The sequence below is a fragment of the Neodiprion virginianus genome, chromosome 3 (assembly GCF_021901495.1).
Source record: "Neodiprion virginianus isolate iyNeoVirg1 chromosome 3, iyNeoVirg1.1, whole genome shotgun sequence".
Lineage (NCBI taxonomy): Eukaryota > Metazoa > Arthropoda > Insecta > Hymenoptera > Diprionidae > Neodiprion > Neodiprion virginianus.
Window position 1 is genome coordinate 41902676 of NC_060879.1, and position 14651 is coordinate 41917326.

The following is a 14651-nucleotide window of genomic DNA, read 5'->3' on the forward strand; positions in this document are numbered from 1 at the left end:
CTATTTCCGTCTGTCGACACACTTGCGTAGTTTGGACCGACAAACTGTTCGGCCCTTCAAATTCCTACCTCAAACAAATCTCTTGGGTTTTATAATATCGGTGTGTACAAGTGACACCGAAAGTGCGACACGTAAAGCGTTGCTCGATAATCAATGCTTATACTTTCACAAAGATTGTCTGGAAGTGTCGAAATCATATTTTGATACCACGTCTTTCTGTGGACGAAATACACAATCTCGAATGCTGGTAAAAATCCTTAGTTAAAAGTTCGATTCTGGGATTACTATTGAAGGGGTGAATCGAGTTCGAGTATTTTGCCTTATTTCACCACGTTTCGACAATTTTTTATGCGCTCCTGATGCAGATTATGTCACTGTGATATACGATTGGACAAAAGCGAGATGCCGATGAGCATACAGAAAGTAAGTATCAACAGGCGAATGGCTAAAGTCCCGTCGAACGATCGTTACGTAAAATCGTGAGGTTGTCATCGAAGGCAGAGTGTCGCCTGGTGAACGGAATTGCACAATATGCTGCTCATCCTCGGAACGTGATTTAGGACGAAAATATTGTCGCTCATTTCGCCTCGTTCGCCAGAGTTCAAACATTATTGTTGTATATGAAATGTAGAAGAATATTATCCAGATACCTACAATAAAAACCATCGTTTGTTTCGGATATCGAATGACGTCCCTGTAATCATTGGGGCATTAATCATCCCGGTCAATCAGTCAGGAACTTCAAAAAACTTATCTCCGAACCCCGTAGCGACGGATGGAAAGACGCACTAAAAGTCTTTCAACACCTTGATCTTCCCATTGCCGTGGTCGTCGATGGTAGTTTACGTTAGTCGCTTTCCTTTTGCAGGCCGCTCACTGCGCGGTTGTCTGAACTAGTGTAAACTCCAGAGTAAAGCGATCCTCTTATGTACGTATTTTTATTCACCTACAGTTCATCCTCCCATAAAACGCGATCATTCGCCGAATGCCTGGGAGCGAGGGTTCCTCTTAAGATCTAAAAGTACCTTCAGCGTCTCGAGAAGCAGCGAGAGAAGTATGTAAGAGCCTTCCACTCGACGTATCCGCGTGGTGGATTATATTATACACAAGGGAGTTGAAGTTACAGTTTGCAGCCGAACGCTTTTGACCTCTGATAATCGCAAATTGTGTAAACAGCTGTAGCAGCTCGTGGCAAATAAATGAGAAACGATATCGGAGGGAATCGAAAGAGAGAATTATAAATAAGCGAGGAAACGTTGGGGAATGAAATATGCTGTAATATAATAGCCTCGTTGTCCGGTGTTTTGATAGCCTCGCATCATTGTCTCGAACTAACATGTTCCGTGAAAAAAGATGGTGTAAGAAGCTGACCTTTCACACCAGAGCGGCGTGACATCAGCTTTTTCTTTGCCACTGCCTTTAGCCTGTAACCTACATTATTTATCTCTGTATCTTTTTCTATCTCAACAATTAGAGAAAGAGAGAAAGAAGAGGCGAAGAGACTACGACAATTACAGGAAACGGTGATCAACTCTGAACGATGCGAACCTTTTAACCCGTGGCTAATTAAGGGGACTTTCATGGGCAAGAAATCGATTTTCGGTTTCTTGCATTTTTTTTTTTTTTTACACTTTCATCCCTCCTCTGAATGGATCCGTATCGATTTTGGCCCTAAATAAATATTTCGGGGTCGAAAACCTTCAATTTCTATGAGTCTTCATACAGCAACTCTTTGAGAATTTCAAGTTTGAATGTATTGTTCTTCACTTTTGATTTTTCAAACTAACGCGCAAGGTTTCCGCCACACTTTTCGACCGATTCACCTTAAATTTTTGCACATTGTTTTTCTTTCTCGTATTCTTCACACATTGTCATAAGATTTCGTTCAAATTCTTACCTGGGTGCGAGTTATCCTAAATTTAATGTTGAAAAACGTCTAATTTTTTGTCACTATTTTTAAAAGTGATGTTTCTTTCCACCGAAGCTATTGAAAATATCCTACTACATAATTTGCGAGCATTTGCAATTAGATTGTGCCAGAAACATCTGTATGCTATGCTGCAAATATTAAGTACAAAGAAACCTTACGCGCAATAATTTTCACCTCTAATAAATTTCTAAGCTTTTCTCGCATAAGAAACAATTGACCGAAATACCCAGGAATTTCGTGAAATTCCTTCAAATGCCCGCTCAACGGCTGCACCGGCTGCCGCTGTTCATAATTGTCATATACCATACTCACTGCTGAGTCTGTTCGGCGTCCGTCGACTCTCGATGACAGCTTTCCTCGAGCCCAGGGTGTCCCACTTGTAGGCACTGTAGTTGCTCATTGGCGGGTACTCGGTCGAGGTGGTCTGGATGTTCGTCAATCCACTTGACCGATTCCGAGCGTCGAATAATCTCGACTGGCGATGATCAGAGGGACGTGTATACACGGGTGGCGGACTCGGTGTCGTGGTTGTCGTCGTGGTTGTCGTCGTAGTCGTCGTTGGAGGCAGAGTTGAGGTGGTGGTCGAAGGTGGTAGCGTTGGCCTTTCGGCTTCATCCTCGATTTCCTCATCAGCGTAATCCTGCAACGTCAAGTAGAAGAGAGCGGGGGGTCACACGTTATTCAGCATTTGGTGGAAAAAAGTCGTCGAAGAAAGAAACAAAGAAAAAAAGCAAAGGAAAAATTACACACATACAAATGGATAAAAACGTCAGCGACAACGACTATTATAAGCTGACCATCAATCATCACCCCGCAGCCTCTAGGCATAATTGGGACGCATTGTGGCTAACAGGATACCGCGATGCGGAGTTTCATTCATATTCCTTCTATCCTTCATTCCCTCCTCCACGATTACATCTCGGCCTTCAGGTACACGCGTGCCTATACCCATGCATAGACGTACAGCCACAGACAAACAGCTTCACCGCTTGACCGACGTCGTCAGGTACATTCGCTGGTTAGGTACACCGGTAATAAGTTTCTTTAACTGGCCTGTCGGGGCGTGTCGAAATAAATTGGAAACAACGCAAACGGTGCTTGATGCTTGTTAGTTTTGCTGCTTGTTACCCTGCGTCGAGAACGCAAAAATTGAAGTCACGTAATTGTTCCCGAATTCGAATGAAACATGACACCAAACTGGTCGGGCCGGGAATTTCTGTGCTCAAATCGTGGTCGTGTTTTGCTCCAGAGGTGAATCGACGCCTGCTTATTCCTGGATGTTATGCAAGAGTGGACGCCTGGCGTCCGTTCCATGCAGAAACGTGCAATTCATTGGTTTGCAAAAGTATCGCCAACAAGGAAAGTCTCGTCGTGGGTATGTCTACACGTCATCTCAGAGGTCGTCAACAGGTCGTTCACCAAATTCAACATGAACGTAGCTCTTATACTGTTCGACCGAGACGTGACCAAACAGTTAAAAACCTTCGTTATAACTACACAAAATTTCGACTGCACGATGATGGCTAGCTTATGGCGCAGAACGTTGGTAATAGTTGTTACTTTATGCGTACGGTGAGAGCTGTAATATCTACGTGTTCGGAGTCTCAGTAATTAACCGATGTACATGATGAATCGTGCGGCGATTACTGAACGAGTCATATTTTGAGGCTAACGAAAATAGGTTGTATATACGCAGGAATTGGTAGCCTAGATTTTCGACTAGTTAAAACTAACTAATTATAATTTGTCAAAATTGTATAGCTTGCGTTGATCATGCAAATGTTGCCATAAATCGATCCGTCAACGCTTGTGAATGTGCCGCACATAGAATCTTCATAACCGTTCGTTTCATTGGACAGTTATATTGGCTCGATGATTGAAACTTGACCGTCATGCTTGTAACAGTTATTGTATACGTATACGAAATTTTTACGACTCGCTACTGATTTTGGTAGTTTCATATTTAAAGTAAATCAACTGCTGGCTCCAGGTTAAATCCTCCCGAAGCTTGAAAAGAAGGATCAAGGCGATTCAAAACATCTCCGTACGGATGTATTAATGCAAAGCAAGATAAGTTGGTTGCAGTATACCGATGCATAGAATGTAGACACATGCCAGCAAAGCCTGTGCAATGCAACGTCCTTATACCTATAAAGCTATAAATGTTGAGATGTCGGAAGACTCGCGGCGAAGCTTTAACGCGCCAAATTTAGCCGACGGATCTAATCCTACTCACGGCTGGTTAATTACTTCCCCGACAAAAATGGATCCTCATCGGAATCGCGCACCACGCACTCCGACTACTCATAAGAAACAAGACAAACGATACTGAAAGTTGCGAGTGATTACCGGTTTCAATCATGCGTCGAGCGTGTAAACGAGATGTCCGATTGAAGGAAGATTGGTACATTTACTTGGATTGCGAAATGATATGTATGTTTCATTTTTATCAGGCTGAAGAGTGTAACGTTATTTCAATGCTGCATCTTTGATCTTGAAATTTAGTAAACCATTAATGCAGCATCAACAAACTCAAATTTTGTAAATTCAACTTCGTCTTCAGGTATTTTAAGGGTGCACAACAGTGATTTTTGTTTCAACGTTTAGATACATTAACGTTACTAACTTCACCCTCGTTAAATTTCGCATTAGGATCGAGCCGCGATGCGTCGTTGAAATGCATACACTGCTTACTGCATATATATATATCGCTACAAAACTATTTAATCTTTATTTGCACGACTCGAGCTTCCAAAGCCGTGCGCTTCTCCTCGGAGGCAGACTGCGTCTGAGCCTTTGATACGCCGCTAATATAAACAATCCGGTCTGTAGGTACCCAACGGAGAACGAATGAAGGGAAGATATGTTGCGAGCCAGAGAGAGGGGACGTAGAAGAGACGGAGTAGATTATCAAGGAAAGATCACCGAAGACAATTAGTCAAGTGATAATCGGTTTGACCTTGCTTTCCAATTCGTACTACACCATATTTTTTTTTTCGACAAATAACGGACTGACGGCGTATCTTATACGAATTTCTTCTAACGATTATATTACTCGTACACAGAGGATGTTACATATTCATATTGTATTACTCCACGACGTAGGCAGCTCTACAAGTAATGTTTCGGTCTACCGCACTCTCGGATTTAGCCCCGAAGCGGAGGAGGACGCATATTAGCGAGAGCTTTCCGGAGCTGTCCTGTTATTAAATTTAACCGATATACGTTGCTCAACCAAAGTGGACCACCCAAAGCCGGCAGCGAGTTGGCCAACCGCTACGTAAATCTTCAACAACCGCACGCACTTCCTCCCCGAGCGATTAATGTAAATTTCATTGCCAGTTTTGGGCGATTTGTGGAACGAAAACTGGCCAAGTAAAATATTGTCAACTCTATCAATTGATCGACCGTACCATAATACCAGTATCTAAGTTAGGGACGACGTTGTTTCTGTGAAACATTTCATCTATGATAATTCAGATGTTCTTTACAGCAGTTTCATCACGATCCAGCCGTATGTTACAGGAACTTCTTACTGGAAAACAAAATCTCCCATTTGAATGCGTGACGTCGAGTCATTTGAGCTCGTCTAAATTCTTGTACAGTCACTCGGAGGTGCGATCATGCGAAGTCGCTCTTATACTCTTTAGAGTCGTGTAAAGTGGCTTCAAGTCATTCGAATTCATGTAAAGTCTGACGCGAACGGGGGGAGCTTAAGTCAATCCGTCTCATGTGAATCAAGGACGGAAATACAAGAAAGTGATAGAATCGGTCCGGATCCCCCGTCAGTAGCTACATTCCTTCTCATGTAACATGTGGTAGTTTTGCATCGCGAGTGCAATAATTCCGGAGACAAGAAGCTCGAGCTTTCGCCGAAAGACTTGAAAGTGAAATATCGTCAGGCTCGAGGGGAGATCTATGCTTTACGATCAATAACTTCGAGCCATGTGCAGCTCTTGTCTCCTTTCATTGTTGGCTAATCGCGTCTTTTACACTGTAGTCTCGGGGTAGGCAGCTGCCTTTGCTGCTTTGCAATACCTGGGCGTCGATGTGTATACGTGGGGAATATTTTTGCTCCAGTTTGTGAGGTCGTTAAATTAACACACCTTCACGCTGATCAGATATACACAACTGGCGGTAGGAACAGACGTGTATATCTTCTAGCTAACAATAAGACCTTGTCCACGTCCAGCGGTTCGGCCGATCGTGGATCCAGGATAGCCCTCGCCGAGGCTTTATTATACTGCACCCACCCACGACGTGTATACCGGGAACTGGATATACGTATAGGTATTCCTACGTCGCATAAGCCGTGGAGTATACGCTGTTGGAAATAATTAGTTTACCGTAAAAATTCCAAGGTGGTATCACCATTTTTCTGCTCAACTTGGTGAGAACGGCCGAGTATCGAACGAGTAATCAAATTGTAAATCGCGTATTCTTCTCTCCCGAGTAATGGAATCGTTTCGAACTTGGGAAACGGTATAGTTTGAAATTAATCTTGTCCGGTTATTAAAAAAATTACGTAAAATTGATTCTCATTCGATTTGTGTTTTTGAAATACGCTACGGCATAGCTGAATCACATATTTTTTGTATTTTTGCATCAATTTTCTGAACTCAGTGTCCATGCAAACGTGCTGCAAAGGTTTGACACGATTTTATGGCTGAGGAGAAGAAGAAATTGTAAAATACAATTTGCTGAATTTATCGGTCAAACTCGAAAGTCCGATATCCTCTTGACAAGCTTCTTTACGTTTCATGGATGCTTGGAAATTTCAATTACATGTTATGTAACATAATAAATATATAAAATTGCATCACTACGGGTAGCCAGTAGTGTTCTTTTTTCTTCATTTTCCGATTCGATTGAAACAGTGCAGTTAATGCAGTGAAAGTGAACGATTCCTACACCACCATGCAGCGCCAGCCGTGAGCCGCAATTCCATCGACGCCGCGTAAAAGAAAGAAGAATAAAAAGGATCCACCGTAACGCCGAGTTCATGCTAACGATAATCTTTTTCTCAGCAATTTAAGAAATCATTGCTGATTTTCATAAATCGCCAAGATTCTGCGCTGAGGAATGAAAGAATTGAAAATCGTGTCCACACGGAGATTACAAAACATGTTGTCGGCCGTTGGGACAGGGACGATCGTTACGATGATCGTTGTTGTACTGCAAAATGCGTTGTCGAATCGTCTGAGAATCGCGACACGTCTGCCGACGCTGCGGCATGGTGACGTCATCGAGGTAATTGGCTACAGAGTTATGCAAAAAGATGGGTTTGTCTGCTGCACCGAAGGCAAATGCCCCTCGGGGCGAAATGCGCGTTGGCAGAAAAACAATGCCTCCGCATCATGAAAGCCTGCAATCTGCAAGCCTTAAGAACGAACGCAGAAAGTTGTTCGTTGGATCGAGCCAAAATCAATCAGTGAATAATCATCTCGGTAAACATTGTTTTCCTTATGATTGTTCTATTGTTTTCTGGAAAGTATACTAATTAGAATAATCGAACGTACACGATTACGAGGAACGTTTTTTCATCCTACCTACCTATTATAATTTGGGCTAAAAATTCGAGTCCCACTGCAAGTTGTAGATTACATACGCCGCGTATGTATGTAAGGAGTTAGACACACAAACAGGGGTTAAGTATTTTAGTTTATTTTACTTCAAGCATTACCGAAAACAGTTTACAGAACTCGATATTGGATTGCAGGATTGGGGTCCCGAGTATTCGACGGAGTGTAAGGATAAAGAATACCGGGGTAAACAGACAGTGATAAACGATCGAAACGAAACGAGAAATGTTTTTTTACATTTCGTACTGAGCTTTTTCTTCAACTTTGGAAGCAGACGCTTCGAAATGTCATGTCAGGTTATACAAACCGACATTCTCCGGCGCATGTACTCGATGAATGAGTTTTTAAAATCTATTAATAGTGAATTACGGGTGAACGGAATGGCATTCAAGGCTCGTCTAACCTTTTTCAAATCGGCTCTACTGCAGTCACGTCCGCATCGCGTCTAACTATATCCAACAATCCGCCTATCTATCTATGTTTTCATCTAACTATTCATCTATCTACGTTTACCTGCCTACATGCTTCGTGAACGTCAAACTATATCTACCTATCCATCCATCCATCTATATATTTATCTATCCATCAATCTCTCTATCTATGTTTCCATCCGACTATTCGTCTATCTATATTTATCTACCTATATGCTGCGTGAACGTCGAAGTACGTCTACTTACCTATCTATCAATCTATCTATCTATGTATCTCTGTATCTGTGTACTTATCTTCCCATAAATTCATCTATTCATCCATCTCTTCATTCGTTTTTCCATCTAACTATTCGTCTACCTGTTCGTGAACGTCACGGGCGATAGGTATGCATAACGCAGCGCGTCGCGTCCGCTCTACCGGCATAGCGCACGGACAACGCGCATTGCGCGACTCATACCCAATTGAATGGCTCGAGGTACTTTTCTTGGAACCGACTACCGCGCTGCCAGGCTGTCTGCTGGTGGTTCTGCGCGTCTCAGCGTGCGCGGCGATTGGGTTTATTGCTTTTATTCTTCATTTCCCAGCTCCGTGTTTCACTTGTTTTTTTCCACGTTTTTCTGCGAGCCAACTTTTTCCAAGAATTACTTTGCGCAACGGCCGCGAATATGTCTCATTTCTACACGTACCAGCAGGGAATGCGTTGCGATTCAGGCCTCGGGCCCCACCCCTTGAAAAAAGGAAATTCAACTGCCGTAAATGCCTGGAGGTAGAATAATTAGAAAATCTTGGTTAACGATTTTCTGGAGAGCGTCCAATTCAATTATCATCACAATATGATGATATGGCAGTAATCAGCAACATGAAATACTTTAATTAGACCAGATTCGACGGTGACCAATGCAACCTATTATCGTCGTTTTTCTGTCACAACTCTCTTGACTCATATGCTTATACTTTCAGAGGTTTCGAAATGTTTGTTGCGTCACACAGCTTCTGTCAATTCGACTGTTGGAATTTGTTATGGATACTAATGGATACCCCGCCAGAAAAGACATCCGTTGGTGTTATCAACAAACTGATTCTATTTATTTGTTCAATTTCGCCGATAAGATTGCTTTCGACATATTTATATAAGGGAAGATGCATTTTTTCAGCTCATCGTCACTTTGGAACATCACGTTCAAAATATTTTTTTTTTTTGTTCAATTTCATTAAAACTATTTGCAATATTTACATCCTCCAGATGTTTTTGTGCTTCAGAAGAAACATTTATTTCAGACTTAACATTCCCCCTTCGTCAGAGCACGTGAACACATGCATAAATGCTGAATCCTCGAACAAGCGAATTTCATTTTCGTACCAAGTATTCCATTTTCGCGAATTCATACGAAACTGTCTCAAAGATGAAGATGTAGATTGAATTAATATGCGAATTGAGTGTAAAAGCTATTCGGGACACATAAAGTAATGCAAAGGGAGATGATTATCTTGTGCTCAAATTCGGTTGAAATTCTGTCCTCTCAGTTAATTAAGGGAGGGTACAGCTTGCACGGTTTAAATTCATACTTATTTTTAGGACTTTTCCTTTGAAGCGAGTGAAAATATTTGGAGCATTTTGACTTTGAGGGCTTTGTTATTTATAGTTTCAAGAATATTTGTGCCTTTTTTCATTGAAATTAATAACAAAATTGTGGCATATAGCATAGAAGTAGCGAACGATCACGTATTCAATCCGGTGGCGCAAATTCCTCGGTCAATATTTATCCGGTCGACTTGAAACTTTGACACAATCTTTAAAACCTTTTTATCAATCCGAGCTCGTGGCTATATTTTCGAATTTCAATCCCTACATTGTTTCATAAACATTTCTTCAACAATTTTTTGTTCGTAATTCTACATATTTTAAATATTCCGCGAATGCAAGAGGTTGTTAATCATCACTGTAGTGAGGAATTCACCCATCATTTACTTGTCACCACGAACGAGCAGCAGCTGAGGCGTTATACGTACAGTTCCTCGAGTAGTGAATCACGACAAAACTGAACGCGGTCGCGTCTCGTAAAACCATCCCAAACTACAACCGTTAGTCACTAGAAATTTCCACGTAGCCCTTTAGAGCTGGGCCACCCGGGTGAGCGATACAGGTCGAGAATTTCAAATCAGCTGCATCCTGCATCGCCAACGAGCAACAAGACGACAGCACGCTGTTAACCCGCTCCGCATTGGTCAAGAGTCGCGGCATTCGACCCGGGCAATTTTTGTCGCGAGGTTTCCCCCGCAGCTATATTATGGCTCCTCAATCGCCGGACATCGTCATCGCCGGCAGCTGCAGACCTTTGTCGTTAGTTTGGTGGACAGCGCGACGCTTCTCCAGACCGCGCCATTTTCCCAGCACCAGAAACTTTCTTTCATCTCTCGGCTGGGCTCATTTGGACTCCAGCCAGTCCGCGATAGCTGTCCTGCCTGCCTGGCCGTTATTTTAACCACGTGTTAAAAATACATGCTGCATCCAGACTCGGTCCCTAACCCAGCACCCCGACCGTTTCACGATCGAACCTTCGATCACCCTCGCATGGCCAGCCGGTAGAGGAGCATAAAAGAGGTCAAACGGTGTTCTTTGCACGTTGGCTGAAGAAGAGATGAGCCAAAGTGAATGTGAAGCTACTTCGTACTTCGTCGAATAAGCACGTGTAAGAGACTTTGAAGAGGCACTGGAGCTACGCTCGAGAGATTTCATCAATCAGACAGTAGAAGTTAGGAGAAGGGCCGCAGCTGGAGAATCCTATTTCTATCCGAAGGGCGGTTTACTGAACGTACCCACCTACTGTATTCGTATTTGTTGTTATAATGCAATGAATTTCTAGCCGTTTGTTTACCGGTTGGAGACTTTTTTCCAAGGAGTGCCATGACATTCACCTCAGCACGTATCTCTCACTCTCTTGCCGCGGCGAATGGACGGCGACATCATCCGGATGACGATGCAGCACATTGCAGCTTGGCTGAATTGATACTCCAGGCACAATCGACGATCACCGTACCCATGAAATCGCAACACACTTCACACTTGGCGCAAAAACATCGCGTCGAGTATTTTCGGATTAAAGAAATCTACGATAAAGGAATCCATAAAATAGTGGACACTCGAGTTGTAATACAAGCCTAATGCACCGTGTGCTTAAGTCGTCAGTGACAATTGCAATAAGAATTGAGATGAATACGAGTTTAAATTTGTACGAACAGCGTGAAAGAACACTTGAGGCTCTTGTGGACTCGTGGTGAAAAATGAATTCTCGACTTTCGATCAGATATTATAAGACCGGTGAGAGTAGCAACGGACATTTAACACATTTAACACACTGCTGAAGGTGTTCCACTCGCAATGCAACCGCGACGAGAACGCTTACTGTTGGTCCACTGTTGTTGGTTTCAGTTGTCTATTGAGACAAGATAAGAATCAATGATCATTGAGAGCCTAGGTGTCGCTATCCTGGCTGGAGAAAGAGAGCGAGAGGCAAACTGCTACCGACTTTTGCCTTCACCGTGCGCGTGAATCAAGATATCGGAACCATTGAATTGACTAGCCTGCCGCTGTGCAGCGCACAGAGACTCGGGGTGTGCAGAATTTATTTCATATCGCAGGACTGGATCGTGACTTAAGGCTAGTGCTCATGGCGCACCTGGCGCTCGTTGGACCGCTGAATCGATCTATGCCCCGATAAGCCTTCCGGGGAAACACTTTATTTTTCTTCTTTTATTTTTCTGAACGTCCGATTCTCCCGGCTCTCGGCAAGATCCGTTCCAACTTTCATCGCGCTTCATTCTACCTATGCAGTTTCGACAGTGCTGTTACGGGTATACCTGTACCTATATATGTGTAAACGTGATCTATGGAATAGCGAAGGTAACTTTCATTCGATGGTACCCCCTGAAGGCATTGGCAAACATGAAAATTCGTAAACATGTGTACTTAATATTGAGGTAAGATTATTTGTTATCACCAGACCTTGAAAATGGCAGTGGGTAGATACGTGAAAGCGTTTCTTTTCCTCGAGGAGGTCATAAACCGACTTGAATATTGCTAGCGAATTGTTCTACGTAAATAATACTTACAGATGCGCGGAACTGAGACGTAAAAGTAATGCGAAATATTTTCACACGTTTTCGATTCAAATTTCATATGATGTGGAAAAAAGTGTTTGTTTCAATGAAACGAAGTGAAAGAGTTACGATTTTGACAAACCAAATGTTTAATTTTGATGAATTTGCCTTTTTGCCTCGCCGACGTTGCGATAAATTACACAGCGATCGAGGAATCCGTTCCCGATGAATGGATGAGATTTTCATTCAAAGTTGCGGGGATCAGTTCGAACCAAATACGGAGTTTCATTCATCGATTCCTACCGCCGATCCATTCAGCTCGTAAAGGCAATAAATAGCAGCCTCTCACGTCCCTCCGGAGGCAAAGGATACATGCTTTGCGACGTTAACGGAAACCAATTAATTCGAAGCGCGTCCTCAAATCGAGGCACGTATCATGTAACCAATTAGTATATCACACAAGTATACGTAGGGCCTGCCTGCTTACGGAGCTCACTCGCCTCTCGAGTCGACAATGACTTCACAATAAAGCGTCGCGTATCACGATCAATCCTGTAAAGTCATATTTTTACCGAAAGGACAACCTTTCTGTTTGGTGATAGGATTTATCGTCGGCTTACGCGGAATCGATGTGAAAAAAGATTCATCGTAGATCACGCAGAGAACTTCTGTTTTTTGGTACCGAGAAATAAATGATGATTATACCGGCGCGCTGTAACTGGTTATCACACCTCAACACCGAACGACGATTCTACATCGTTTTATAAATTCAAGATTAATTGGATATGCATCGTGCTCTCCTTAGTGCTCGTAAAACTTAACAACGTCAGTTTGCGCGGGTGCCACAACGTTATTATCTCAGCAAGAGCACACCTGTTATACAAATAGACGATGTATACCTGTTAAGTGCACCTTGCAGCGTGTCGAAATCTGAAAGCCGGGAGTTGGTTGAAAAACTCTCGAACAAGTTTGGTAAAATGAAAAACGCTGATGTTTTCCATGATTAGTGTTGGAAAGGGGTTGAAGGAGGTTCTGAACTCGCAAAACCGACGCAAGTGCAAAATGTAAATAAATGCATCCCGTACGTGTTTCGTGGTCTTTGTATGTTTGCATAAACCCATGATCTCGCGGCTCCTCCATGTTGCGGTTCCGCGGTGCGGTATAGGCTTGTTTTTTATTTTCCACTTATTTGTTTATTTTAAGGGCTATGTAACCACACGTGCCACATCGCAGGGTACGGTATGGTACACTAAAATAAACTCATACTCAACCGGACAATGAACGGGGTGCAACAATGGCGCTACCGCATTCTATTATACGTCGTCTGCGGGAGGCGCACGTGGTGTGTAATATAACGCTGCACAAACCGCCGGATCTCATGCTTGCTCGTAAAATCATATTCTCTTTCACACCGCGGTGCAACATTGTTGAAAACATTGTTATACCAACGAAAAATTATCACCTCTCACACGCCTCTCTGTATACGTATACCTATACAGACAATCACTAGTAGGAGTCGAGCCAAAATTAGTTGGCCATCTAGAGAAGTCGCGTCTTTGAGAAAAATAGTTAGACGTTAAACGTATTATAATCCTAGGATCACGTCAACGCCTGCCGCATTTTTTGGTGCTATTGTTTTCTGACTCGTAAATTATTCAGTAAATCTTGTGCCAAATTAATGATAAACAGAAATTTAAACGTATAAAAAAAGTGAGGCTGGAAGTCGGACAATCGAAGATCGCGCGAAAAGTGGATCGTAAAGGACGACGCGATTAGACGGCACCGATGATGTTATAAATATGCGAGTCGGTCACAGCCTGTGGCATCTGGCTGCACGTCTGCAATTGCATCACGAGTCTAACCATATCGTACGGCAAGGATGACAACTGTGCAGCTAAACTACAGCCGCGTAGCGCCCGAGTGTGGATGTATGTATGAAGATATTTGCGGGCTGGAGTTAATTTGTGTGCGAGATACGTGCGCACGGATGATACAACGTTGAAACTCCAGAGAGCGTGAACAATTGGATTATTCTAACGTCATACCGAACAGTCGTTACAACAGGAGCGAACGAAGAGTGAAAATACACGGTCCTTGACGTCAGGCCTTGGAGAAATTGGGCTTGCACGAAGGGGAGTTGCGGAAATACAATAACAACGCCCAAAGTGAGACGTTGGATAAATACATTTCGAGGGCAATGAACGAGATCTCTCCATAGGTATATCCGATCGCTGCTGCTTCCGCGGGCTAGAAAACAAAATTCAGTCGCAGGCTGCCTAGAAGAAGGTGCTGATCGATTGCGCATGCGCAAAATCTCTCGCGTCCCATTGGCCGTTCGTCTGCGGCGAGCCAATAATATGCGTCGAGGCGCTTGGCCAAACAATTGAAACGCGAGTACGATGACAAACAATCCGCGTGGATCGAAAATAAGTCGTAAGTTACGAGCGGGTGAATTGAAAATGAAGATAACGATAGAAATCGGAAATGTTATACGATTGGTCGAGGAAAGTGTTACTATCGAGTTGTTGGGCGAAAAAGAGGACGGAATTCGTTAGTATGCCCGGTGTAATTATTATTCAACTCTATTTGCATATCATAAGTAGGTGACG

The 14651-nt window shown here is 43.0% G+C and overlaps 1 protein-coding gene across 1 annotated transcript in view; it reads right to left on the minus strand.

Moving 5' to 3' along the window:
* The window catches only part of LOC124300387 (uncharacterized protein DDB_G0283697-like), a 73819-nt gene that overhangs the window by 35797 nt on the left and 23371 nt on the right, over nucleotides 1-14651 (minus strand). The window contains exon 2 of the mRNA XM_046754450.1: nucleotides 2243-2570. Within this exon, the coding sequence (XP_046610406.1) occupies nucleotides 2243-2570 (328 nt within the window). The remainder of the gene's footprint in view (nucleotides 1-2242; nucleotides 2571-14651) is intronic.